The sequence below is a fragment of the Notothenia coriiceps genome, unplaced genomic scaffold (assembly GCF_000735185.1).
Source record: "Notothenia coriiceps isolate Sejong01 unplaced genomic scaffold, NC01 NC01_scaffold00037246, whole genome shotgun sequence".
In the NCBI taxonomy this organism is placed as follows: Eukaryota; Metazoa; Chordata; class Actinopteri; order Perciformes; family Nototheniidae; genus Notothenia; species Notothenia coriiceps.
This window is the reverse complement of record NW_011369947.1, coordinates 1,200,721-1,226,477: the sequence shown is the minus strand read 5'-3', so window position 1 is coordinate 1,226,477 and position 25,757 is coordinate 1,200,721. Positions and strand designations below refer to the sequence as shown.

The following is a 25,757-nucleotide window of genomic DNA, read 5'->3' as shown; positions in this document are numbered from 1 at the left end:
CCCAGCTGGACGTGCCTGGAACACCTCCCTAGGGAGGCGCCCAGGTGGCATCCTAACTAGGTGCCCGAACCACCTCAACTGGAAACTGCGAAGGAGGAGCGGCTCAACTCCGAGTCCCTCCCGGATGACCGAACTTCTCACCTTATCCCTAAGGGAGACACCAGCCACCCTGCGGAGAAAACCCATCTCGGCCGATTGTACCCGCGATCTCGTTCTTTCGGTCATGACCCATCCTTCATGAACATAGGTGAGGTTTAACTCGCAAAAGTAAAAAAAACAAGCACATTTTCACGATTATGCTTGGTGTTATATGTTATTTTTATTAAACCAAATGAAGGCAAAATGACGTTGGAAGCAGAGGACATTTCACAGTACCATACACTTAGTAGTCAGTACAAATACCCGTGCAAGTCCACGATTGTCAATGCAAATATGAACAGTAAAAAGCAAACCAAACTTACCAACTTAACAACCAACCAACCAACTTTACTTAAACCCATTTAAACTGTTTTTAGATAGGAAGTTTAACATATCACCATCTTGTTTATGCTGCTGTGAATACATCTTGTTACCGTTAACTCATAAAGTTTGTCGGCAAAGACTACATTTGACAAGATTACCTTTAAAGTTTGACACATCATGATAAAGTTATTTACCTTCGCCCAATACTAATTTTTAGAACCTGAACGCGCCTCACTACAAGTCAATAGCATAGCTGCTAAAAGCTAAGTTAACTATCTCTCCTGCTGATTTAAACACAGATTTGTGTTGTTAACAATGTGTTATCACTACACCATCGTGTACTTCCCTGTATTCCACTACCCTGCAGTCTCCCCCCGGAAGACACACTGGGAGATAAGCAACCTCAGAGGGCCCTGCTGACCTCACTACCACCAGTTGAAAAGCTCCAAGAGTTCGACGGGGCCTAACACACAATGAGATCTGACTTTAATGTGCTCTATTTGCATTCTTGCAGTATTTTAGTTGCCAGGCAGCGTGTCTCACAGCTTGCCGTAGCTTGTTGTCAGAGACAGCGGTGTCGGGGAGGATCTCTTTCAGGGATGATTTAAACTTCCATTTCAGTGACAACAAGCCTTTCAACCTCCGCACGAGACAAGACGGAGAGCAGGCAGCAGCGAGCTCCCGTCCCGCTATTCAGAGGTCAAAGGAGCCGACACTTCCTGGATCATTAGGACGGAGGTTGACAAATATTTACTCTGGAGGAGACTCGGAGAGGAGAGGGAAAGATTTCCGGAGAGCACCTCACTTTCTCTTAACACAAGCACGCATGTTGGCAGGCGAACTCTCACCAGCATCGCCATCAATAAATAAATAGAGGCTGACAGAAATATCCCCAGCATAGTCTCAGCCTGCCTAGCACGCACAGAGAGAACCAGAGAGGGGACACACACACACCGTCACACACACACAGACTGAGACATGAAGATAAAGGCTAGGAAAGATAGCGATAGAGAGAAGCAGAGCGCATAAAAGAGAAGTAACAGAGATGAAGATACAGAGAGCGAAGAGATTTCAATAACGAAGAAGAAGGTGCCTGTTTTTTGGTTTGGTCCAGATTCCTTGAATTAATAGTGGAGGTAAAACCTGATTACTGTTCACAACTGTTTGCATGGAGAGGGGGGTATTTACACACACACACACACACACACACACACACACACACACACACACACACACACACACACACACACACACACACACACACCTCCTCTCCACAGTGTATCTGTTAATTTCCACAGGCGGAGCACGCTGCGAACACTTACAGGTCCTGTGATCCGTGCTCCATCACTTTGCCACTGATCCCCCTCTCTACACTCCATATCCCTGCCCTTCAACTCACTTTAGCAACAGCAGGTCTATAACCATCCTCTGCCCACAGAGAGATATTTGGAATGTATTTGAGGCGGGGGTTCTGTTTTTATATGATTATCCAATCAGTTTTGTGAGTATTTCTTTATTTTCTGATTTAATTTAATCGTTTTGTCAATGGAGTGTCTCAAATTAGTGAACAATAGTTACTTTGACAAGCAGTAAAAATGCAGTTTAAGTCCAAAATCATTATCATCATTTAATCCACTGTGTGAAATTGTCAAAATTAGAAAAATGTGTTGTATGGGGATGACCTTTGACCTTTAACCACCAAATCAATTCTAATCAGTTCATCATCGAGACACTTGTGCCAAATAAAAAAGAAATCCTTCAAAGGATCATAAAATAAAGTGTTCATAAGAATGGGACTTAAAGAGGATTGGATAACGCGTGAATAAAATATTCACAAGAATGCCGGATAGTCAGGTTAGTTTCACATAACAAAGAAGAAAAAGCACATGTTTCAATACGCAGTTTTACTTATTGTAATGTGCTATTCTTCATTTTTTTGCATGAAAGGTGATAGAAAAATGAAGTTATTAATGAATGTTATTATTAATATTATTAATTTTATTAATATTATTGTAACAGCAAATCTACAATGACAACTATTATTATCCCATTCTTTTTCGAACTAATAGTCTAAGCTTTTGCTATAAATCAGTAAAAATGAATTGATTCAAAGAAATACAATATCCTTAATCCAGATGGAAAGTCTATTGTTAAAAGGTATAAAATTATAAAAATCCCAGTTAGTGTAATACTACAGACCCAACCTGTCACTAGCGCCCTCATCTGGTCAAAGAAAGGTCGCTTCTCATCAAGCTCCCTCATTATTTTGGCTGTTATTTTATCTCTCAGATAGGAAATAAAAAACTCAACATGAAAATGGTATTTGATGTAAGAGAAGAGATAATTAATACCAGCTTTGATTCTGATTGGACGGGCTGTGGCTGTGGCGAGGGGGGTCCTGGGATCCCGGGGACGTTGGTGACAGGTCTGACAAGCTGACGGCAGAGACACACAGACATATCAGCATGGAGAAAATGTGTCTTTGGCTGTTAAAAGGCAGGCGGCGCTCACACACAACAAATACACACACACACACACACACACACAGCTGCGGCAGGCTCTCAGAGTTTCCTCATATCTCAGCCTCATTAGGTTGGATGGCCTGTTATTTTTTTAGAGGAAGCGCCACATGGAGATGCGGTGTGCACGCTAATGAACCTCTGCCTGCCTGCGTGAGAGCATATGGGCAGGGAAGCTGAGGAGGGGATGGAGAGACACGAGTCGGAAGGCCAGGGCCGGGCCTCCTCTCACAACCGCTGACAATGAGACAGAGGGAGGAGGGGAGAAAGGAATGGGGGGAGATGATCGAGTGAAAGGAAGGCCCAGTGGTGACTCGTGTTCTCCATCTACTTTTGCCCTCCTTTACTTGTCAACGGCTTTCCCAATCCCCACAGACTGGGAAGAGAGAGGTTTTTTCCCCGCTGTGCTGCTATCACGAGATAATCATCTGCTGCTCAGTGTTCCACACAGACAATCAGGGCTGCAGCGAACAACAAGACAAGCTTCCACATGGGGGACGTTTGAGAAAAAAAAAACAGCAACAAGACCTTCGCTTATAACACATTTCCAATATGAGACACTGTCATGGGTTGTAGGTATTTGGTTTGTGAAACACGTTAGTAGTATCATCTATCTGTTCTGCCAAAAATCAAGAGCGTTGATCGTAATTGTACAAGGACAAATAGCAGTGAAGTGTCCTGGACTAGAGCCGGCTATGCCTCAGCCAAACCTCGTGTCTTTGCCACGGTGACACACAGTCCTGCTCTGAACTCCATTACTTCTCTACAGCTCTCACTTCCCTGCCAAATCTGAGGGGCCAAATTTGTAAATAATCCCTCGGTCCAAGTAGAAAATATGTGGTAGTAGTGTATAACTACAGCATAAGAGGATCACTAAAGGAAGAACTTTAAATTGTGCTAATGTGCACAATTGTCCCTACCATGTTTTTGTTATTTGTAAAGTGGGTGACAAACAGTGAGCTTGTGTCTGGCAAAGCATCAAGTATTTTACAGTCCAGTGATTTTGTTATTCTACAAAGTGGACTAAAAAAATAATCACCCTGCTTGAGAAAACAAATGCTTTGGTTCATTCGTTAATTCATTCAGTTGACAACACCTCAAGGTGCATTAAGTGGTTGTTCTGAAGGGTAGGTTTAGCTTCAATATCGTTATAGAACATTTAAATATTTGTCATCAAAAACAAAGATTTTTATAATCAATAGGGACGACATTCATGTGCTGCAGTGTAGAAAATGGTGGAAAGAGACCAGATTCAGCTAGGATGCGCTGGTCAACAGGTGATCTAGAAAAGCGAACAGGCTCACTTAAATATTTGTAGGGATTCTGTCCTCCCAAAGTATCAGTAGGTTAAATGTCCCTACAATCAATTATGCAAATCCACACTCTTGGTTCTAGGGCTGGAAAGATCTAGAACAGATACTAAATGGACCTCGAGGTCATCAACAAACACTTGTTAGTGACATTGCTATTTGTTCAGTGAGTATAGGTCACTGTATGCATTCCTAATTCTGATTACTACTCACTAAATGATCAGAAACAAACATTTTCAAACTTTGCTTGTAACTCAAACACACAAAAATAGCAACAGCATACTCACAGGGATTGTAGTTGGAATATGTATACTTGAGCTTGTAATAGACGCAGGTATAGCAACTGGCATGGTCTGGCCGTTAGGCAGCTGTAGGAGCACAGGGAAGGTGCCGGACACCGGACTGAGGGGGGGAGAAAAGAAATCCAAGTGAGGAGAATAACTCACAACTTTGTGATAAACACACAAAACAGAATCCAAAACTAAAGACCACAATGGCTACTTATACAACAACAATATGTCACAAACAGGCAACATCTTACGGAAACAAAGCAAAACAATGTTCAACACAAAATACACATGTACATACACAGTAATATGAGAACACATATTTTGTCACCACATCAGACCCCATAGGTGATCAGTGTCAGTGTTGCACAGATATGGACTTCTGGTCGGGTCAAACCAATCAGCTTCCACCAAACTAACAGTGTTTGAATATTCATTTACTAGCTGTTGATACAGGATATATTTTACCCATGTATTTCAATTTGAAATATATTTTACAAGGCAGAATGAGTGGGATCTGCCGTTGTTGGGTGGTCAGTTATTTCAGTACGTTCTGTTTTTTGTTTGCTTTTCGGTAAAATCGCTTAACCATCTTAATTGCTGAATTTAAGGCCAAGCGAGACTCCAGCAAATCCATATCTATAAGTCGCTTCAAAACCATCTTTTTTTTAACCGCTTTTTTTTACAAAAGCTATTTATTTCAATTTAGTTATTGAACATTGTCCGTGTTGAACGACATTATTCCCATTTTATAGTATTTTTGTTCAAAAGAGGGCTCTATAAACTATACAATCCTATATGAGGGCCCAATAAAGTTACAGGGATTTTGATTGGGGAAACATTCAGAAATTGACCTGAAGCTATACACTGAGCTGCAAGTCCATATCTGAGCAATGCTGATGTTATTTCTAAAGACGGAAATAATAAGGTCTACACTACAGCCAAACATTAAAATTCCGGCACGGTCTGAATAAACAAATAATACAAAAACAGTCATGCCTCATAAATCATGAGCTCACCAAGACAAAAATGCACAAATATGAATAAATTAAAAAAAGATGACTTAAAAAAACTATGATTTAAAAAAAATGGACGTTTGGAGTTACTTACACTACAGGCCTATTTGTGGATGGGACTTGGGTAATAACAGAGCTAGATGTTGGTGACGGGAGATCTTGCTGAATTACAACACTAGCCTCTGTGGTTGCTAGAAGTACATTGGGAACTTGGAGGGATGCAGGATGGACTATAGTGGAGGTTGGCAGTGAGGATGGCTGCAAAGATAAATCCTGTGAACACCATACAAGACCTTAGCTGCAGGAAGTATTGAAAAAGTTACTTCAAATTATTATAAAATGAGGTCAAAATTATCCATTTGGAGAGAACTGTATTGCTGCCATGTCAGTATAAGATTAAAGGGATAGTTCAACAATAACATTTATTGTTAAAACAATAATTGTTTACATTATATTAAGTTATAATTTTCATTTTTACGACATACATGCTGACGTGATATGCTGATGTGATATGCTTGTATCCAGTTACAGCTAAAATATATATTGTTAGGACAAACTGTTCACATTATAGTGAATTTTTCTTTTTCTGACGTTGCAGCAATACTCTGCCATAGTATTCTTTACAATATCAGAAAATAAAATAGCTAACTAAATAGAGGGAAAAAGCTTCTTAGTTTAAGTCAATCCAATATCTCTAATGCACATGTATACATAATCCTTTTGTGCAGTACTGTCAGCCATTTTTCATGAAAGTCTTACCTTTGAAAGTTCAATCAGGAGTAAATTAGATGAACATTAAAGCAGGAGATGCGCTGTTATTCACTCTTCATCTAATCCCTATTAACTCTCTTTGATAAGCACAAATACTCCAAACTGTTTTTACGAAGGCTTTACCTTCACGTCATCGTTCGTCGTAGACTCGGGGTGAGGCAGAGGGCTATCTCGATGTGCTTCCATAGCTGTGAGTTCCTCAGCTTTGTTGCGCATGATAGGCGTTGCGAGAGGTGACAAATCCAATGGTAACTACAGAAACATGAGTAAAATCATCTAAATAAAACAGATCAGTGGTATACATGCTCACCATCAGACAAACAGTAGTTCATGATATGCTAATAGTTCGATACCAAAAACAACCTTTTTAATGTCATCTTCAGCTGCTTTTTTGAAGTCATGGTCGAACGGACTTGCAAGTTCATTGAAGAGTCCGACCTCCTCGCAGTTCTTTAAAAAACGGGTGGGTGTCGGTGTTTGGTCTGCAATGGAATAAAACCATTACTACACATACTTGTAAAGCATCATTTAAGTTAAGATATCTGGACAGAGCACTTACCAGCAATGATGACACTTTCATTCCTTGCTGGACCAAACTTCAGGGTCATCTCATGTTTGTGTTTGTGGACAGCCAAGTGATCTTCATTTGTAAATCTCTATGTATGGTCAAAACAAAAAAACAGACAGAACAGCGAAACAGGATCAATATATATGGTCTGTAACACAAACGTCATGTCTTCTCTTGGTTGCAAGTGTCATATTCAAACATATTTATTTTCAATACTCAAATTAAGACAAAGCATACGTTTGATAATAAAAGTGTGCTTCAGGTATTTCTAACATTTCGTCTAGAGAAATACAGCTCCTTAGAGTAAGTCTGTTTTACTGCTTTACTTTACCTGTTTTAAGTAAACAATCTGTTATTTATGCTCAATTTCTTTGTTTTAATTTATGTGTTTGTGTTATTATCTTCACTTTGTATAGTCTTTCAACCTGTTCAGTTGAGTTAAGTACTTTGTAACTCTTTAACGAAAACAGCTATAGTCCAACAAATGACCCATAGGCTATATGAAGGGTAATTTTAGACAGTGACTCAAAGTAACATGAGTAAAAACTGAGAGGACTTACCTGTCCACAGCCAGGAGCAGTACATTGGAAAGGTCTGTCATCACTCATATTAAGGGTTTTCCTGTTGTGTCACCCTGAAATAAAACAAGTATAGCAAAAAGCAAAATCTTAGACGTAGACGTGCATTAATGTAAGGTTAACTGTTTAGAAATCGAACTATGAATCATTCAAGATGTAAATAAACATTGAGGTTATAACAGATATTTTATTAATAATGTTTGAGTGACGATGAGGCACTGTTTGGGTAAAAGTCCTGAGAGAGAACATCTGGAGATGTGGACAAAGCCTATCGATGATGGGCGGCTGCTTTGCTTGTTTACACCTCAGTGTCATCATAAAATACGATCCTCTCATTATTGTCCCGCAGAGGACGACTTCTTCAGCTATAACCAGCTGCAGCTTTGGCAAAAATATGATGTAAAATATAATGTGAAAGCGTAACACAAACAAACAATAACAGGGTGAGATAATCTGCTCTCGTCGCTTCCATGCAAAATATCCCGAGCCAAGCGATAACATACAAGCGTCGCCATGTTTAGACCTAAATATCTCAGTAAACAGAGGGGATGTCAATGGTTGTTTCGAGGTCGTTTTATTGTACCGGAGCATAAGTCCTTCGCAGAGCCACAAACGATGCCTTTTACAACCGCTTTGTACCCATTCGCTATGAGTTTAAATGGTCACTTACCCCACAGCCACAACCCTGGATTTCCAAATCCCCACGTCTGTACTCAAGTATCGCGAGAGCAGCTTGTGCTCTTCCGTTAACGTCACACAGACAGTGTTATGTTCCATGGATAATAGCAATTTTTAAGACCTCTTTTTCCTTTATTTAGTAATTTAATTGGTATGGTCGATCGTTTATGCACTCTTATTTAATGTAAATTGTAAAAAAGCATGCCTTTCTTTTCAGAAGAAGATTTGCTTGGAGAAACTAGAAAATATGCTAGGTGGTGCAAGATTACATTAATAGAACATTAGTCACCCTGGCATTTGCAGTGTAGACTACTGTTGTATAGGTAGTGTACATTTGTATAAATGTCTTTAAAACTAAGTTTTTGAACATAACATGATGTAAAGATGCCATCCAAGCAAGTTTTGATGTATACATTCTGCTGGAATGGATGGAGGCTTTAAGTTGTCACCTGAGGTCATGTTGAAGACTCCTATTTTGGCATCTGTGCACCTAGAAGATTCTTGATATATTTCATTTTAAATAAAAGCCTTTGTTAATTTTGAATTTTAGCATCCCTAGTCCTGGAATATTTACATATGAATTTGGGATAAATATGAACCTTTTTGCATATACTGTAGCTTTCGATAGAATACTTTACATTTGTTTTCCATAAGGCTACTTTTCAGGGTTATTAAATATGAAAATAGTACATAAATGTTTGCTATTAAATCTCACAACCTAGTCCATCCATCCATCTTCTCCCGCTTATCCGTGGTCAGGTCGCGGAGGTAGCAGTTCCAGCAGAGAGCCCCAAACTTTCTTTTCCCTGGCCACATCAACCAGCTCTGACTGGGGGATCCCAAGGCGCTCCCACGCCAGCTAAGAGATATAGTCCCTCCACCTGGTCCTAGGTCTACCCCTTGGTCTCTTCCCAGCTGGACGTGCCTGGAACACCTCCCTAGGGAGGCGCCCAGGTGGCATCCTAACTAGGTGCCCGAACCACCTCAACTGGCTCCTTTCGACGCGAAGGAGCAGCGGTTCAACTCCGAGTCCCTCCCGGATGACCGAACTTCTCACCTTATCCCTAAGGGAGACACCAGCCACCCTGCGGAGAAAACCCATCTCGGCCGCTTGTACCCGCGATCTCGTTCTTTCGGTCATGACCCATCCTTCATGACCATAGGTGAGGGTCAACCTAGTCACTTTGTAATTCTTCAGTTTAGTAAAACTAAAACATTGTAAATAAAAAGCCCACCAGCATTTCCAAAGTAGCATTTTAAAATTGNGTGTGCCTTGGCAGTCTCTAGAATGAAATAGAATAGAACAGAACACAATAGGAATTGAACAGAATAGGTAAGAAAATAGATAGGGTAAAATAGAACAGAATATAATAATATTGAATACAACAGAATGATCAAATAGAATATGATAGAATGTAAATAATGACATAATAACACAGAGAAAAGATAGGGAAATAATATCATTTAGTTGTGTTTATCTTTTCTGTGATTTTTAATGCAATGCTCTCGCTGTCTTCTTCTGCATTTCTGGTTCATGTATGATCTACTGACTGTTTGAATCTGTGTCTTCATGTTGGCTGTAAAACTCAAAAGATCATATACCTGAGGAGCCACTGAAATCCCTCTCTTAAAGCCAGCATGCAGCAAAGGCAGACTCCCTGTGCTCATTACCTTTCCATCACAGACCAGCTGCTGTGGAGTCATTCATCACGATTACAAATCCGCCCGGTGCAGGTAGCCCTCAGCTCCACCATCAGCTCCACCATCAGCTCCACCATCAGCCTGTGAGATGCACAGCCCTGAGCCATCAGTCCCTCCGGGCAGAGTGTGAGATTTACACCCCAACAGGTGATAGTAGTGGACAGCGCCAGGCAGCTTTTGTTATGAGGGAAAAACTCATTTTGAAATCCTGGCTGAAATTCTGCTGTCCAGGATGGAGACCATTTGATAATAAAATAGGGTTTTTCTGATGTTTTGCTGCATGGTGTTATGATATCTACAATATCAAAATCAGCTTTATTGGCAAATAATGAGTAGACATACAAGGAATTTGACTCTATTTTGTACTTACAGAGAAATAAAAATACAGCTAAAAACCATAACTCATGTTAAACATAAACATTAAGCTATTTTGTACATGTAAGATAACTAATATATAAACAAAACAACAATGAACAATACAACTTCTTTAAGTCGGAAGAGTCTTGGTCAAATTGTAGAGAAAATAATACAGTAAAATCATTATCACAAAATTGTTAAAACACCTTGGAGACAGGATTTGCAAGTGCTGTACGCAAATATATAAAGGAAAGGGAAACTCATTGTCTTTCAGAAATTAGAATCACGCTAACCTTGTCTAAATTGCCATTATTTCCTGGTTTGACCGCAGCTAAGCAAAAGCCAAGAATTTCCATCTTTGAATAGTCCCCTGTTCCCACAGTTAAGCCAAGGTCTACTCAGAATGTGTTTCTTAATGTTAATGGTGACGGATAGATAGGGCCACTTCCTTCCTACACTAGTCTTAGAATAACATTTAAATGTCTCAAAATGATTTATCTATTTGTTATTTATTTGATTTAGAAGTAGAATTGTCTAAATAAAAAATGGACTTCTATTGTATGATATATATATATATTTTTTTATATATATATATAAAAATGTATAATAATAATATGTTTTTTTCATGGGATTTGTTCGCAATAAGAAATGATCTCCGGACTCGCCTAAGTCTTGTGAACCTGTGTCAACCTTAACATGGTGCATATTGTTAATAGATCGTTTTAACTAGACCCATAGCTAATTTTCCCCTCAGGGCCCTTGTACAGATTTTCTATATAAATCAACCAGACCAGCGGCAGCAACATTATTATAACTATTAACATTATAGGTATGAATTAATGTGAATGTGTACAAAATGCAGGTACTTTCAGGTAAAGTTTTTTATATTTGTATTCAAAAACATAAAAGATCTCGCAGAGAATGCATACACATATTATAGTGCAATAAAAACATCAAATATATATAAATAAAAACAAGGGTGATGTATACAGTATAAGAATATATATATATTATATTCTTCACGTGGATAAGAACAAAGTATAAGTAAGAAGTGCAAGGACAAAAGATGTAGAAAATAATTTCAGAGTGTAAACAACGGTTAGATTTGTGAATGAACGTTGTTGTTGTTCTGATCAATAAAGTTTCTGTGAAATGACCTTTCACTGTCATCATCCGGGACTCTACAAACGTCACTCCGCGCAAGCGCACTCTTCCACTGTGGTTCGTCCTCTGCAGTCGGTAAGTGTGAAATGGCAGATTGAATGAGAAACCTACTTCTACAAATCCCTTTTCATCCTCTCTCCTAACTCCACTTTGTAGCGCGCAAGTGAGGATAACATGCAGAATGGATGTGAATGTACATATGAGTGGCTTTATTTTCTTTGTGGAGCATTTTTACACCCGTTTGACCTTACTTCTCTCGTCTTCCCACAGAGACCCGGGCTTTAACCAGATTTGACCAAACCGTTTAATACTACTAAAACAGAAACATGTACGCCTGTGCAAAGTTCGTCTCCACGCCTGCCATGGTGAGTTTGCATTTTCATGTGTTTTCGTTGAATTCTCCTTTCCTAATTCCGTTAATGAATCCGTTGGGCCTCTGTCTGAACTTGAGTGTAGCTCACTGACAAGGGTATATGCAGCCTAGGCCAACAGGCTAGTGAGCTAATGCTAAAGCACAGAATGACTGACAGACGTTTTAATCTGTGCCAATGTTGTCATCGTAATCATGAATGCTATGCAACTGTGCATTCAAGGTGTCTTTGGAAATCTGCCTCTGTCTGTGCTTTAGCATGTAGCATACATCTTTAGTCATGGCCGTTAGCTAAGGTCATTGCAAGCCTCTGCTAGCTGGATTTAGTGCACAGTTCCCTAGAATCTCCTACATATGGATGTGCAATTGATAAACTATCACTTTGTGTATTCCAGCTTTGGTTGCTTCCAAATAGATATAGCCCTAGGCTTTAAATCCTCCTCCAAGGTCACATTAAGGTTTCTAGTAGCTTAGCAGACTAGGTGGTTGGAATTACAACAGGGCAATTGTTAAGTAAGCTTGCTATGTATGTTTAATGTATCTGGCTACTGGCTCAGATGAACAAAAACTTCATTTTCAAAGCACAGACTGTACTCTTAAACCTTTAAAGGCCACAGGACATGTAGTGTTTGCACTGCATTGAATGACACTGGAGTTGACAAAGTGACTTAAAGGTGCTTTCAACTTGCTCAGACTGAGAATGGATACCAAACATATGTTTCATTAAGCTTACATGTGTGTTGTGTCTCTAAACTAAAGTGTGTCTGTGTTGTTGCTGCAGCTCCGCGCTGGTTCCCGGGCTCTTTACAGACCCCTCTCTGCCTCAGTGCTGTCCAGGCCTGAGCTCAACACAGAGGTAAGAAGAAAAAACATGCTCTCTACTGGGACTGCAACTATCTTGTAGTTATTTTAAACTATACTGATTGCTTTTAGTCATTTCCTTCATGAAAGAATGTTAAAATGTTGAGACCACAATGTAGCAGCTTCAAATTAGTCTGACCCAAATTGTTGTTCAACTATCAGTCTTTCAGAGCTTTTTATTCTTTTTTAATTTGAAATGAAGAAAAGTATGAAGCATTGTTATGAAAAAAGTGTTGTTAAATACAGACTTTAATTTGGTCATTTTTGATTAATCAATTATTCCTACCACTTATATTTGCTTCAGTACTGTTTGCATGTCAACTGACTTCATTGTCATATCTACTGCCGTTGGTTTTAAAATGTAATTAAACAGTATTTTGTCTTTTCTTGCTCCAGAGCACTGTTGCTCTGATGCCACAGAGCCCCCTCTCCCTGGCCACACTGAGGGGCTTCCAGACCAGCGCTGTCAGCCGGGACATTGACACCGCTGCCAAGTTCATCGGAGCTGGAGCCGCCACAGTCGGAGTCGCTGGATCCGGAGCTGGAATTGGGACCGTGTTCGGCAGTCTCATTATCGGCTATGCTAGGTTTGTTCTTGCAGACATGCATCCCAAAAAATATTATCTTGGATTATTAAATTTCTGGTGAATGCTTTTGTTTTTCCATTGAGGCATTGACAGTCTTCTCTTGTTTGCAGGAACCCATCTCTGAAGCAGCAGCTGTTCTCATATGCCATCCTGGGATTTGCTCTGTCTGAAGCCATGGGACTGTTCTGTTTGATGGTCGCTTTCCTTATCCTGTTTGCTATGTAAAACTCTGCTGTCCAACAACACTTTTCATTACAAATGTGACTACATATTTTATTGTGGCAACCAAAATTGTTCCGTGTTGGTGTCCATGGAAATGTACATTTTCAAGTCTTTCAGACACTGTCAAAATAAGCAGAGCATGTATTGTACAAATGTAAGAAATTACGTAATTAAAATACATGTATTTGACTATTTAACAACGGCAGTACAACTTTTATGTCTGGAATTTCAAGCTAGTAAAGTAGAGGGCAGTGTGCTTTTTTGAATGTCATCCTTTCTGTGAAGCAGCTGCTAAGACTCGCCATCAATCAGCTTTGTTTTCTCAGCACATCACATGCAAGCTTTGGGGTCCACCTTCATTATGTCTTGGTACAGATGCAGGTAAATAGTACTGTATTTAAGGCAGCACGTGAGTGCTTGCTGTTGTAAGTGTAAATTAAATAAATCTAGATGGTTTAATTACGCTTGACTTTTTTCAATATTTTTTTTATTTTCTTTCATTGTAAATGAAGTATCCCTAGATTATGGTCTGCTTGTCAGACAAAATCAATTTTAAAATGCTACTTTGGAAATGCTGGTGGGCTTTTTATTTACAATGTTTTAGTTTTACTAAACTGAAGAATTACAAAGTGACTAGGTTGTGAGATTTAATAGCAAACATTTATGTACTATTTTCATATTTAATAACCCTGAAAAGTAGCCTTATGGAAGANACACTAGATTAAAATGGAACAGAATAGAACACACCAGAATAAAATGGAACAGAATAGAATAGTTAGAACAGAATACAACAGAATACGAAGGAACACAACTGTTGTGTTCCTTCGTATTCTGTTGTATTCTGTTCTAACTATTCTATTCTGTTCCATTTTATTCTGGTGTGTTCTATTCTGTTCCATTTTAATCTAGTGTGTTCTATTCTGTTCCATTTTAATCTAGTGTGTTCTATTCTGTTCCATTGTAATCTAGTGTGTTCTATTCTGTTCCATTTTAATCTAGTGTGTTCTATTCTGTTCCATTGTAATCTAGTGTGTTCTATTCTGTTCCATTTTAATCTAGTGTGTTCTATTCTGTTCCATTTTAATCTAGTGTGTTCTATTCTGTTCCATTTTAATCTAGTGTGTTCTATTCTGTTCCATTTTAATCTAGTGTGTTCTATTCTGTTCCATTTTAATCTAGTGTGCTCTATTCTGTTCCATTGTAATCTAGTGTGCTCTATTCTGTTCCATTGTAAACTAGTGTGTTCTGTTCTGTCATATTCTGTTCTACAGTGGTATACTACACCCTATGCTTTATAATTCCTATCTGTTCTGCAGAGTTTGTTTCATGTGTTTATTTTTGAGCTGGTTCATTTAGCTGTATTAGTTGTGTGCCAAGTAGATCATTTCTAACAGCTTATTTCACATGAATGTATGACCATGTGTTAGAAACAATAATGCAAAACCAAACTTCTAAAAATGTCATAAACTGGTAAAACTGTATCTCGTGTCCAGTATTATGGTATCGTCACAAGAGATGAAAGGCCTGTGACCTAAGAATTTAATAGTCATAGCTACACCGTAGCTATGTACATATGACAATAAAAGCCTTGCATCTTGAAGAGACTGAGTAGCTCGCAGTGTACTTTGAGGAACCACACACAAAGACATTCCCCTAAAGGTCCAGCAGAGGGTGCAATAGAGACTAGTAGGACTAGCCTTTGTTGCAGGGGTCATTGTAACTGAACAAAAGATTTGTAAAACATAGACTTTGCAACATTGTTCTAAAATCCACTGGCATGATAACCAGAACACAATATTATCTATTCTTAATAAACACCTAAATAACTATCCCATAGATAAAATAATTGTATCCCCTTTTTGTGATCAAATACCTGGTTTGGTCTAAATCTCTTAACCTCCTGTTATTTATGTAATTGCAGAACAGAAGGCTTTGAAAACAAATAAAACAGATCTTTAATTTTACATTCCTGACATTGAATTTATGTTAATGCAAATGTGAAATGTAAGAATGTATTGTAGACCCAAGTGTAATGCAGACACTTATAGGTCAAAGCTAGCCCTATAATAAAACATGAGGATTTACAATATATTAATTGCTAGACGGCACATATCAAAGTGGCCGTTAACTACCTGAGGTCAATGTCATACTGTCTAATTAACCGGGCAGCGGCTGCATGGTCCTACATGGCTATGGAGGGTGGAGAGAGCAGCTATCTCACGCACCCCCCCCTCCACCTTTTTTTTACTTCCTCCCATTGAGAGTCACGCACGCACTCGCTGTCTGAGTTCTTGCATAGAACACTCTGAGACATTCCATTTGCATGCCCGCCCCATCAAGCTGGATGCACTCAGACTGGTAATAAAAGGCATTGACCCCCTTAACCTTTATGAATTACAATTTGTGCCTGCAGCACGTCCTGTCAGAGGCCTCAGAAAAGCAGGCACCTCAGCCGGGGTGTGTGCGTGTTGTTTTGCAGTTGTTAAGGAGAGGGGAAAAGGTTTTTACAGCTCCTCGTCGGAGCTCCTGACAAGCAGGGAGGAGGCGCTCTGACAGGAGAAGCCGGGTAGGGAGGGACTGCAGCTGATGGCTCTGTGCTAATCTCCATTCCTGGATGCTGCACGGAACTACTGAGGCTGCTTTCTTTGTCCAGACCAAGGATACACAGTCTGGAGGGCTACAGTTCATCTGCCTCCACCTCAGATTTCTTACTCTCACGTACATAGCTTAGGGCAGTTTCCTCTCTTAAAAGTAGCTTGAAGCTAATAGATACATCATAAAGCCTTTCATGGAAACAACTGGGCTTTCTTTACAAGTTGTCTGTATTAAAGACAACACAAATCTGTGCAAACTTTATTAAATCTGATAGTGGGGACAAAAATAAATCAGGAAAACAAGTCCAACTACAAGATCACACTACAGGTCTCACTTCGACACTTGTTGACAGTTTTGGTCATATAAACAAAATACTGCTATAGCCTATAGACGCAGGACGACTAAGTACAAGTGTTATCTTTATGTATACTACACTTTCCATTTACTAAGTTAGTTACTCTGTAATGTGTCCTTGAGATCATCATCACTTTTACGACACACACACACACACACACACACACACACACACACACACACACACACACACACACACACACACACACACACACACACACACTTTATTGTCCTTTTTCCAGTATGAGGCTTCAGAAATACTTGTTTTCCCTATTTTAATGCTGAAAATAAGTAATTCCACTGATGCAAATGTTTTATTTCTACTTTTCGATATATATTATTCAATCATTTCAGTTTCTTGAGGCTCATTGGCAACATGTAGCAGGAATAGTGGACTCACTTTACATGATCAAGAGATAGCTAAACAGCCAGTGAAACTAAAGAATATAACGGTGCCTCTTTTCCTGGGTGGTAAAGTCACTAATTAAAACACCACTAATTAAAACACCACCACCAGTTTTATTTATTCCCTGAGCAAACTGGAGAACAGGTGGGAAATCAGGTGGAAACTGAATCCAGTCACTTGTTTTAAAGGCCTGCACATATAGCGCAGTTCTCCAATACTTGGCTTGTGAAGACAATTCTCAAACCTGCGTAGGTCGTACAGAGAACCTGAGAAACTGTTTCTTTGAGAGCGCAGACAGCCTAAAAGCAGCTGGTCCAATAATCCACAGTAGTAGTAGGTGCTGGACAGATCTCTGATACTCCTGGAAATCATCCAACAGAAATACACCGAGCATTCTTTATCTCTGAAAGATATAAAGGACATTAGCATTCCCAAAATTGATTTTTCAACAAATCCATAATAACACTGATCTTTGTGCAGCTGGTGAGCAGCGCAGTTGGAAATGGTCTAAGAAATGCTGAGGCTTGCAGTATCATTAGTCTTTATCCGGACTTTTTAGATAAGTCTGTAACACCTTTATATCCACTGGATGTCCTGCGCTTAGGAATGTTCAACAGAACAGGGATTTTATTAAAACAATCCCTTACAGCAGAACTACAGTATAATGCCAAAATTGGCTAGATTTTTTAAATAAAGTTTCAAACTGACATTCTCACAAATACTAAGCGTGAACTGAGCTTTATTTCTTTCTCCTTCCTCTGTTTAACATCAGGAAATTCAGGCAGCGGCTGTGTGAACAGGAGCGTGGCTGACAGGGGCAGCCGTGCGATGATTGGTTTACGGATCTGTGCTTTTTCTAGTGACTTCAAGGTCACTGAGATTTACAATGAAATGGCTTATGACACTTTAGTAAAAGCCACCCAAAGCTGGTGACAGGAAGAGAAAACGAGCCGGCCACTTTAGAGGAATCTGCTTGACCTCATACTGTGATCCATTACTCAGATGTACTGTTGTCTGTTTTTATTATAACACCTAACAAAGATGTGCGCGTTAGTATCAGCAGACAGAAGGTGGTTAAGGACGGCATATGGGGAGTGTATTTGATAGACAGACACTATATGGTGCATAGTAGATTAGAAGAACTGTGCGTATCAAGCTCCAGTCAAACTGCAGTTACAGACTACTACACAAAAGAGCAATTAAATATGATTTAAAGGCCAATGTGTAATGGCATTGTGCTGCCCCCTATTGAAATGGTATTGCCCTTCTACTTACTGTTTTAGATTAAGTGTTAAGCTACGAAACAAATGATGCGCTTTTGATTTAAATGGTATTACACGAGTTGGAGGCGTTCAGAGCTTTGTTCTTTTGTTGAACATGAAACAAATGAAACACATCTATATTTAAAAAAGATCACGAGGTTCATAATATTCAATGCTGATTTTCTATAAACATTGCACTCTAACTAATATAAAAGTAATCAAATAAGCCAAAAATAAATGCATGCTTTGTTACTATCATTAACAAAATCACATTACAAACCCTTGGATATGAAACTTGTTACACATAAAGTGATTCTCAAGGGATGTTTACTTTGCACTCATATGGAACGCTGTGGATTTTTATGGGATGCATATGGCTGCAGTTTATTGTGCTCAATTAAATCGTTTTAAACTAGGATTAACTTTTTTGTGTAGCGGCAATCCGTTATATACCGTCCCCTAACTTAGAAGCTGTTCACCGCCGGCTGCTGCAAATGCCTCCTAAGCACTGCTCACAGACTGGGGTGTCAAATATGAGGCTGTCAGAGCAATATATTTAGTGGAAAAACCCTTCCTGCTTTTAATGGCCTGACCTACATCCCAGTTCAGAGAGCTAATAAAGGCAGTCTGGTGGAGGTCTTGGAGCTGCACAATGTCACTCACAGATCCCCAACTCAGCAAGATCCGGAATGCTCAATTAGTTGCTTTTACAGGCCCCATTAATACGCATTAACTCTCTTTCCAATGTACGAGCACAGACACACAGTCGCTGGTGGTCACACATCAGCCAGGACACCATGTTTTCTTTTTTTAACCATTTTTTAAACATAGGGAATTTTGGCATTGTAAATATATATTTTTAGAAACAAAAAAAAAGAACTGAAATAGGAGTGCTTATGTTACTTTACACTTCTACTGAAATGCCTTTCAGAGGGAAACACTGAAGAGCTTTAATGGTTCAGTAGATCAAAGGAAAATCATCTATTCCACTAATTGTTTCTGTCAATATTTAACAACTTTTACTTAATCCATCTTATTCATTGAGGCTATTTGATTTTTCTGTAGGTTTTATATGATGATAAAATGAATGTTTTTTGGTTATTGTTCATATATAATAAAACATTAACTCAGTGTTTGTGGTATTTTAATGGGCATTCTTCCCCATTTGTTTTCGAGCAAACCACTTTTAATTAACAAAGATAGGTTTTTGCAGATCACTAACCTACTTTTATTGAATTGTTAACAATAACATTTGAACATTAAAGTCATACTTACACACTAAACTTTTAAAATAATCCATCCAATAATGATATATCTAATCTTCATAGGGGCTAATCTTCTGCAATGATGACTTTCGTTGTGTTACTTTACATACATTATGCCAACTTGTGCTTAGATAGCATTTTCATAGCAGTACTTTGACTTGTTATGAAGTGCTAAGTGTGCTTTAAATGTTACTTTTAAAAAACCCTCCGCTGTCAAAATACGTTTTTAAATAGAAAATAGTGCAGACCTATGGAAGAAGTGATTTTTTTACAAACACATCTCAACACTATATAAGCCAAAAACATTTACATATAATCACCAGCCTGCCTTGTAACCAACAATAGATCTCACCACAGAAACCTACACAATCTGGTACCACTCCTCCCACACAATAAACCGATCTGGCACAGCGAGCCGAATCAATCATGGCACTTTATTATCCTGTCACTAGTCTGCTTCCTGCAAGTGTGTTTACCCTGTCCATGGCCCTGCGATTGTGGCTGTTCAGTGTACATTAAGACAGACATAATTGAGATTGTGGGCGGCCCGAAAGTGCAGGGCTCAACCTGTTGTCGTTAATCTGTCATATTGTCGAGAGTCACAGCAGCGGTGACCTATAGGAGGTTTCCACCTTGGGGGTACGGCTGATGGCGCTTTGTTGTTCATTGCTGAGGGCCTCACCTATTTTAAGTTTATTAGTTTGCCACCAACGGAGAATCCAAAGAAAGCGTGATCTATGGCCCCACCTCTGACTTCAATTTCTTTGCTCTGCTCCTAATCCATGTTAGGTACTTTATGATTAGTAGAGAAGCTCTTAAAACTCATCACCTCCACATTACACCCGGGCATCCATGATTTGAGTAATTAAGGAACAGGCTTTTTTATGCTAAGTGTTATGATGAAAAATAAGTTGAACAACTCGAAGGAGCAAACAGCCAAACCCAGAGTAATGGAAGCTTAATACTGCGCTTTGTAATATACCAAATTATACAGACAATCAATCTGAATTAATTGGCAAGCCTTCAGATAGCAGCAGATTCTTTTTAAATTAGATTACTGATGGCTGTGCTGAAGATTCACCTTCACTTTGTATAAATTAAAGCCCTGGAAAAGCATTTACAAAATAACAAGATATAAATGAATGCAATCGTACTGTTGGAAAAGGTGCTTTTTACAATCACACAACATATTAGAAATAATAGCTAAATCTTGCCTCAGCGGCCTGTTATTAATTACCTGGCAAATAGGACCTGTCTGTTCTCAAACTGAGTTATAGTGGTGCTGAGAGATCACCAAAGAAAATTAAACAGCAATCAAAGTACATTTCTATCCTCATAATTCTGATTGTCAGGATCACCTTTCCCAGGACGGCGGCACAACAAATCCCAGTTTTTATTAACTCGCTCAATTTGCGGCTGTTCATATTTTATATTCATGTTGCATCACAAGTGTCATACGTATATCCTGCATTCTCGTTATTTCTACCAGCAACATGATTTATTTGACATGCAAACATGAGAATGCTGCCATGAAACTGAATTTAATTGATAGTTAGAGAAAGCGTAGCTTCAAAGGAGTCATCTGTGGCATCCGCTGTGCAAAACAGCACGATATGTTTACGCCACACTAACACAGGAACAGCGGCAATAACACCGAGCCCCCTGGAAGATTTTTATCACATCATGCATGCCTTTTAACCAGCCTTGATTGTGCACTGCACACATTCACAATCGCTTAAATCTCAAAGAGGACGTAAGTATCTGGCTCTGTGTCTTCAGAATGTGGCTTCTTTTATAGCGGGGGGTTATATCAGCCTGGAGACCCATAAGTTATGAAATGTCAGGATCCTATGCATTCTAATTGAGTGTGGAGCAGTTAATGGCTGTGGAAATTCAGCCACTTGACGTCTTATTCCCCTGTGTGCCGTTTCACAGCCAAGCCCATGAGCCTCAATTAAATGACAAAATGGGCCCATTCTTGAAAATAACAACAATAAAAACACAAGGCTATATGGCAATAATATCAGGTCTCACCTTGAATCAACAATGGTCACAGCTTGCAAATGACTAAACAGAGACTCTGTGATAGGAGCTGAGACAGGAGCCAGATCTGTGAAAGTGGCTGTTCGGCATAATTAGTACATTTCGCTGAGAATACTTGTATTGTAGTTCATATATAACAGGTATATTTTAAGAATATTGTGTTTTTATTTTCACTTAAGAGAACAATTTAAGGACTTCCTCGATCGCTGGTAAAGTCTGATGATCACGTTTGGTACATCCTTAATCAATCGATTAGTGAGTTGTTTCTCGATCCCCAACTGACATCTAGAAATCTCCTGTTCATAACCCCAAAATATTCCAATTAATATTAGAAGACAAAGAAATTATTGGCATTCCTGCCTAACAACACTGCTAAAAAGGACCAGTATGTATTAAGGGGGTTTTTGGTCAGAAATTGAATATTCATAGTTTGGATTGGAGTATAATCAGCTGAAACTAATAATTGTTGCATATTCCATAGCTTCGAATTAGATCTTCATATCATTGAAGGGAGTTAATCTTGTTCCAAAATGTTATCCCTCCACAGTAGTCCAGAAAAGGAAAACCAAAAACTAAGAAGGCATTTCAAAAACAATACCTAAAGAACAATTGTTCTTCGACACAATTGGAGAGTTGGTTGAACACTTCCGTCTCACAGCTAGACGCCACTTAATAACACATATGTCCTTTGAGAGATAAATACTTGCGGATTAATTCAATCGTTGAACTATTCCAGCTCTATACTTTAGATATAGTGTACAAAACAGTATGTTAAAATGTGTTTTAGAATGAATAAGGAAAGCATTGAATTACTTCAAGCTGTCACCCAGCAGGTACGACTCACTGTCAGTACCCACAGGACTAGCAGCAGAAGTTCTTCTCAGGCTCAGGCCTACTTTCTCTACCAAATTAGATCATGTCCCAAAATGTTTACCCCCCAAAAGTTAAAGTTACCTATGTGTCACTGAGTGAAACTTTTAAAATCCAGAATCAATAAAGCCTAAACCTTTTCCCATTTTCAGCAGATGTCTGCAATCCATAAATACACATGGAGCATGTCCTATTAAATCCTGTGATATGGCAAGGGGCTAAATATTGACCCAATCCTGATTGGAGTAGATTTTTTTCCCACTCTTGCTTATTGTTTTTACGACTCTTTGACTTTAACCCCTTTACTGCTTCACTGATTTCATGCAACAAACAATAGCTTTTCAATAATTCAATTTATAGCTCGCCATAAATGGAATTCAAAGGACAATGCTGTTGCAAATGAACACGGACGCTGCTCCTGGCTGCCAGAGGAAAGAGAGAATATTTATTTTACGGTTGCCTCACATTCCCATTAAAACGTGGATGCTACATTTCCAAGCCTGTGGTATAAATGTAATATACGAGTTAAAAGAGACAGATGGTGGACTGAACGTCTCTTGTGGCGACGCTGTGCAACGGTACCTCTGCAGCCAGTGCCAATGAAGAAATCCACCCAAATCCTTCCAAGGCCAGATTACATCTATGAATACATGTTCATGTGCATCTATCATGTGCTGTTCACATACATGTTCATATGGTCCTGATGCACATGTGGCCACATCTTGTTCGTCATTTATTGCTCACGCCAAAACACTAAGAACTAATATGTTGGATCGGATCAAAGACACAAGCACAATTACAATTCCATTTATTTATCCAGGCCTTTCTGTCAATCATAGCAATAATCAGAACTAACTCGTTCCGATTTTGAGAAAATGAAGGATGCTTTCCCTCCAATTTTCAATTTGGAAGTGGCAACTATGGCCATGATGAATGTCTGAATAGTCCATCTTATTCCTCTCATTCCTCCTAACCTTTCCTGACAGCTTAGATATTGCCTACCTGGTAATTTGCTCTACAATAATTGTTACTATGAGATTTCCCCCAGCTTTTAACAAGGATTCTTAACACCCTCTGTAGGTGACAAAATGCAATTACAAACACAAGTGCCCCATCGTGACTGGTCATCAGCAGCTGCCACCTCCATTCCCCAGCCACAACTGGTGCCATTACTGAAAAAAACAAAACACATGCAGACAGATTCGGCAAACATTTGCTGCAAATAAAACCTTAATTAAAAGATATGAAAGCCGCTCTATTGATTAACAACATCAGTGATTAAAGTGTACGGCTGACATCTTTTTCCAGACTTGCTCTTTTGTTCCCTCTCAGAGATCATTTATCTGTTGCGCGGCTCTGTTTATTGATAGGTGTGTTTGATGAATGCAGATGTGGCTGTTTGGAGAGCGGGCTTGCTGATGGAGCGATCATATTGTGCGAAACACCAGGCTCAGGAAAGAACAGCTGTTGCGTCTCCATCCACTGGGACGCCATGTTTCACCACCACCCCGAGTGCACATGCAGACGCGCTGCTGTAAAGCTGCAACTAACATATTCACAGCGTCCTAACAACTCTATGAATTTAATGACACATCACCAGAGCGCTCTCATCTCTGTCCAGCACTAAAACCTTAATTATTGGACTAATTGCTATGGCTATAGTCTTCCCGCTGGTAATCCGTTGGTGATTACATTTTGTGTTCAATACCAGGCTTATCCTTTAATTAAAAGGATTATTAACCTTTAAAGTAGAGCCATGTGGGATTAAACCCTCGAATGTTAGTGTCAAAAGCATTCTTTCGCAAAACGAGACGAGCATGAGGTGTATCGTTTCAAATTATGATCAGGAGATATGTTAGCCTTTTTAAGTACCTGACTTACAACAGCTATAATTCACATCTCCTGCAGAACGCTGACGCATTACTCCAGGTGGGCTAACAATCAGTTCAAATATGCGGATAATGATACAGGTCCGACCAAGAGAGGATGTAAACGTAGTGAGAACAAGGTGAAAGGGTGAATGAGTCAATGGCGAAAATAAATAAATAAATAAAATTGAATATAGGCAGCAATATCTTCAAGGCTTTTCACCTCAGATGAGTTCAAAGTTCAAAGTCACCGTAAGTGGAGCGTGATTGAAAATCATTACAGATGTTGAAAAACAAGAGTGCATCTTCAGACAATGAAGGGGATGGATTGGTTTTATTGGGGTGTGATGACAAATCATTGATCTACATGAGGCCTCTTCATGTTCACCTGTGTGAGAAGCTGTAAGGAGGCACCCAGGCTCTGATAAGGGTACGAATACATGAATAGAAAAGATGTCAAGTTGATAACATCAGTGTCACTGTGGTCCTCCAATGCAGCGCCATTTTGTCTGATCAATACCTGCGCTCATCAATAATGTAACATAACTATTTGCAACCAATGAGGCGAATATGAGTAAGACACCATGATGCTGAACCCCCCCACTCCAACACCACCCTCCTGAAGCTGAGTCAAGCAGTTATATCAAGAGCTGTTTGCCCATGCCAAAGCCACGCTGCATTATCCAGAGCAAGTCTTCATTTGAATGTCCTAATTAGTTAATTAGTTGGTGGTTAAGGATGATATGAGCACCTCATCAATCTCTCTATCTCTAAAAATAAACACCCTGGGACGGCGGTGGTGAGTCATTAGAATACTGATGACTGTGGGAAGTGTCTGTGAGGATTAGAGGTCTGTTTGTGACACTCCATATTTCCACAAACCACCCGGCTCCACGCAGAAGACTAAAGAGCCATTGCCTGTGAGCATTGTATGGATGACAAGCCAAGCATGACATAATGAGTTTACTGAAAGTCTGAGGAGCTCAATTAATGCTTCTTCATGCGTAGCTTTTGGAAACCATTTACTTGTTTATCACTGATGGAGTGTAAATAATTAGACGTTAGAATGAAAGCTGGTGTCATACACACACATAATCAAAACAAGTTATTTCAAGAAAGTGTGTGGTGCTACTTTTAAAATTTCAAAATGGCCCCTTTTAATGAAACCTCCTTGGTTCTTATGTTATGTGGACTTTTAACAATTACTTTAGGCAAAGCAACAGCAGTGCAGAGTTTTTTCTTGATCTCTGCAGAGGAATGCATGAAGGAAGGAGGAGGAATAGGTTAAAAATAGTTAGCATATGGCAGCATATGATTGAGTTTCCAGGGCTCTGAAAATTCACTCCAATTATTCAACGCTATCTCTCTGTCATCCTTCCACATACGCATTCCTTTGCATGGAAGTGCGAGTGACTCCAACTAATATACATAATTCTGCTACTTAATTGGCACGGAACGGGTGAAAGTGGGCTAGGAAACCTCCTTAGAGACTAATAGGGGCACATATCATTGGCTCCATCAGAACAGTAGTCCCATAGGTGATAGAAGTCAGCAAATATTTCATGAGCTGCACCATCAGTAACTCACCTCTGGAGTCCTGTGCACTATCCTGCAAAGAACTCTCCCCACACTTCTGCTGTCAG

At 39.4% G+C, this 25,757-nt stretch overlaps 2 protein-coding genes across 5 annotated transcripts in view; one reads left to right on the top strand and one right to left on the bottom strand.

The window, feature by feature from the left end:
• The window catches only part of atf2 (activating transcription factor 2), a 22,889-nt gene extending 14,662 nt beyond the window's left edge, over positions 1-8,227 (bottom strand). The window contains exons 1-8 of one of the 3 annotated variants that reach the window (XM_010794510.1): positions 8,182-8,227; positions 7,494-7,567; positions 6,925-7,021; positions 6,729-6,847; positions 6,489-6,617; positions 5,689-5,867; positions 4,579-4,693; positions 2,814-2,897 (exon numbers count right to left, since the gene is read on the bottom strand). In XM_010794510.1, the coding sequence (XP_010792812.1) occupies positions 2,814-2,897; positions 4,579-4,693; positions 5,689-5,867; positions 6,489-6,617; positions 6,729-6,847; positions 6,925-7,021; positions 7,494-7,541 (771 nt within the window). In that variant the 5' untranslated portion in view covers positions 7,542-7,567; positions 8,182-8,227. Of the gene's footprint in view, positions 1-2,813; positions 2,898-4,578; positions 4,694-5,688; positions 5,868-6,488; positions 6,618-6,728; positions 6,848-6,924; positions 7,022-7,493; positions 7,568-8,094; positions 8,151-8,181 lie in introns of those variants that run through there. The other 2 variants (XM_010794512.1, XM_010794513.1) reach the window with 2 other exon arrangements.
• Positions 8,228-11,405: 3,178 nt separating this feature from the next.
• On the top strand, positions 11,406-13,914 carry atp5mc3a (ATP synthase membrane subunit c locus 3a). Of its 2 annotated transcripts, none has more exons than XM_010794508.1 (5): positions 11,406-11,486; positions 11,682-11,776; positions 12,563-12,637; positions 13,039-13,229; positions 13,340-13,914. In XM_010794508.1, exons 2-5 carry the CDS (start codon positions 11,738-11,740, stop codon positions 13,452-13,454), a joined length of 420 nt encoding a protein of 139 aa, XP_010792810.1. In that variant the 5' UTR covers positions 11,406-11,486; positions 11,682-11,737; the 3' UTR covers positions 13,455-13,914. The 2 variants fall into 2 exon arrangements, with proteins under 2 accessions (XP_010792810.1, XP_010792811.1); XM_010794509.1 differs by having other exon boundaries at positions 11,475-11,574.
• The last annotated feature ends 11,843 nt before the right edge of the window (positions 13,915-25,757 follow it).

Coding starts and splice junctions, on each gene's coding strand:
- atp5mc3a (XM_010794508.1), top strand. CDS start 11,738: ATGTACGCCTGTGCAAAGTTCGTCTCCACGCCTGCCATG. Junction 12,638..13,038: donor GGCCTGAGCTCAACACAGAG/GTAAGAAGAAAA, acceptor TTCTTGCTCCAG/AGCACTGTTGCTCTGATGCC. Junction 13,230..13,339: donor CTCATTATCGGCTATGCTAG/GTTTGTTCTTGC, acceptor TCTTGTTTGCAG/GAACCCATCTCTGAAGCAGC.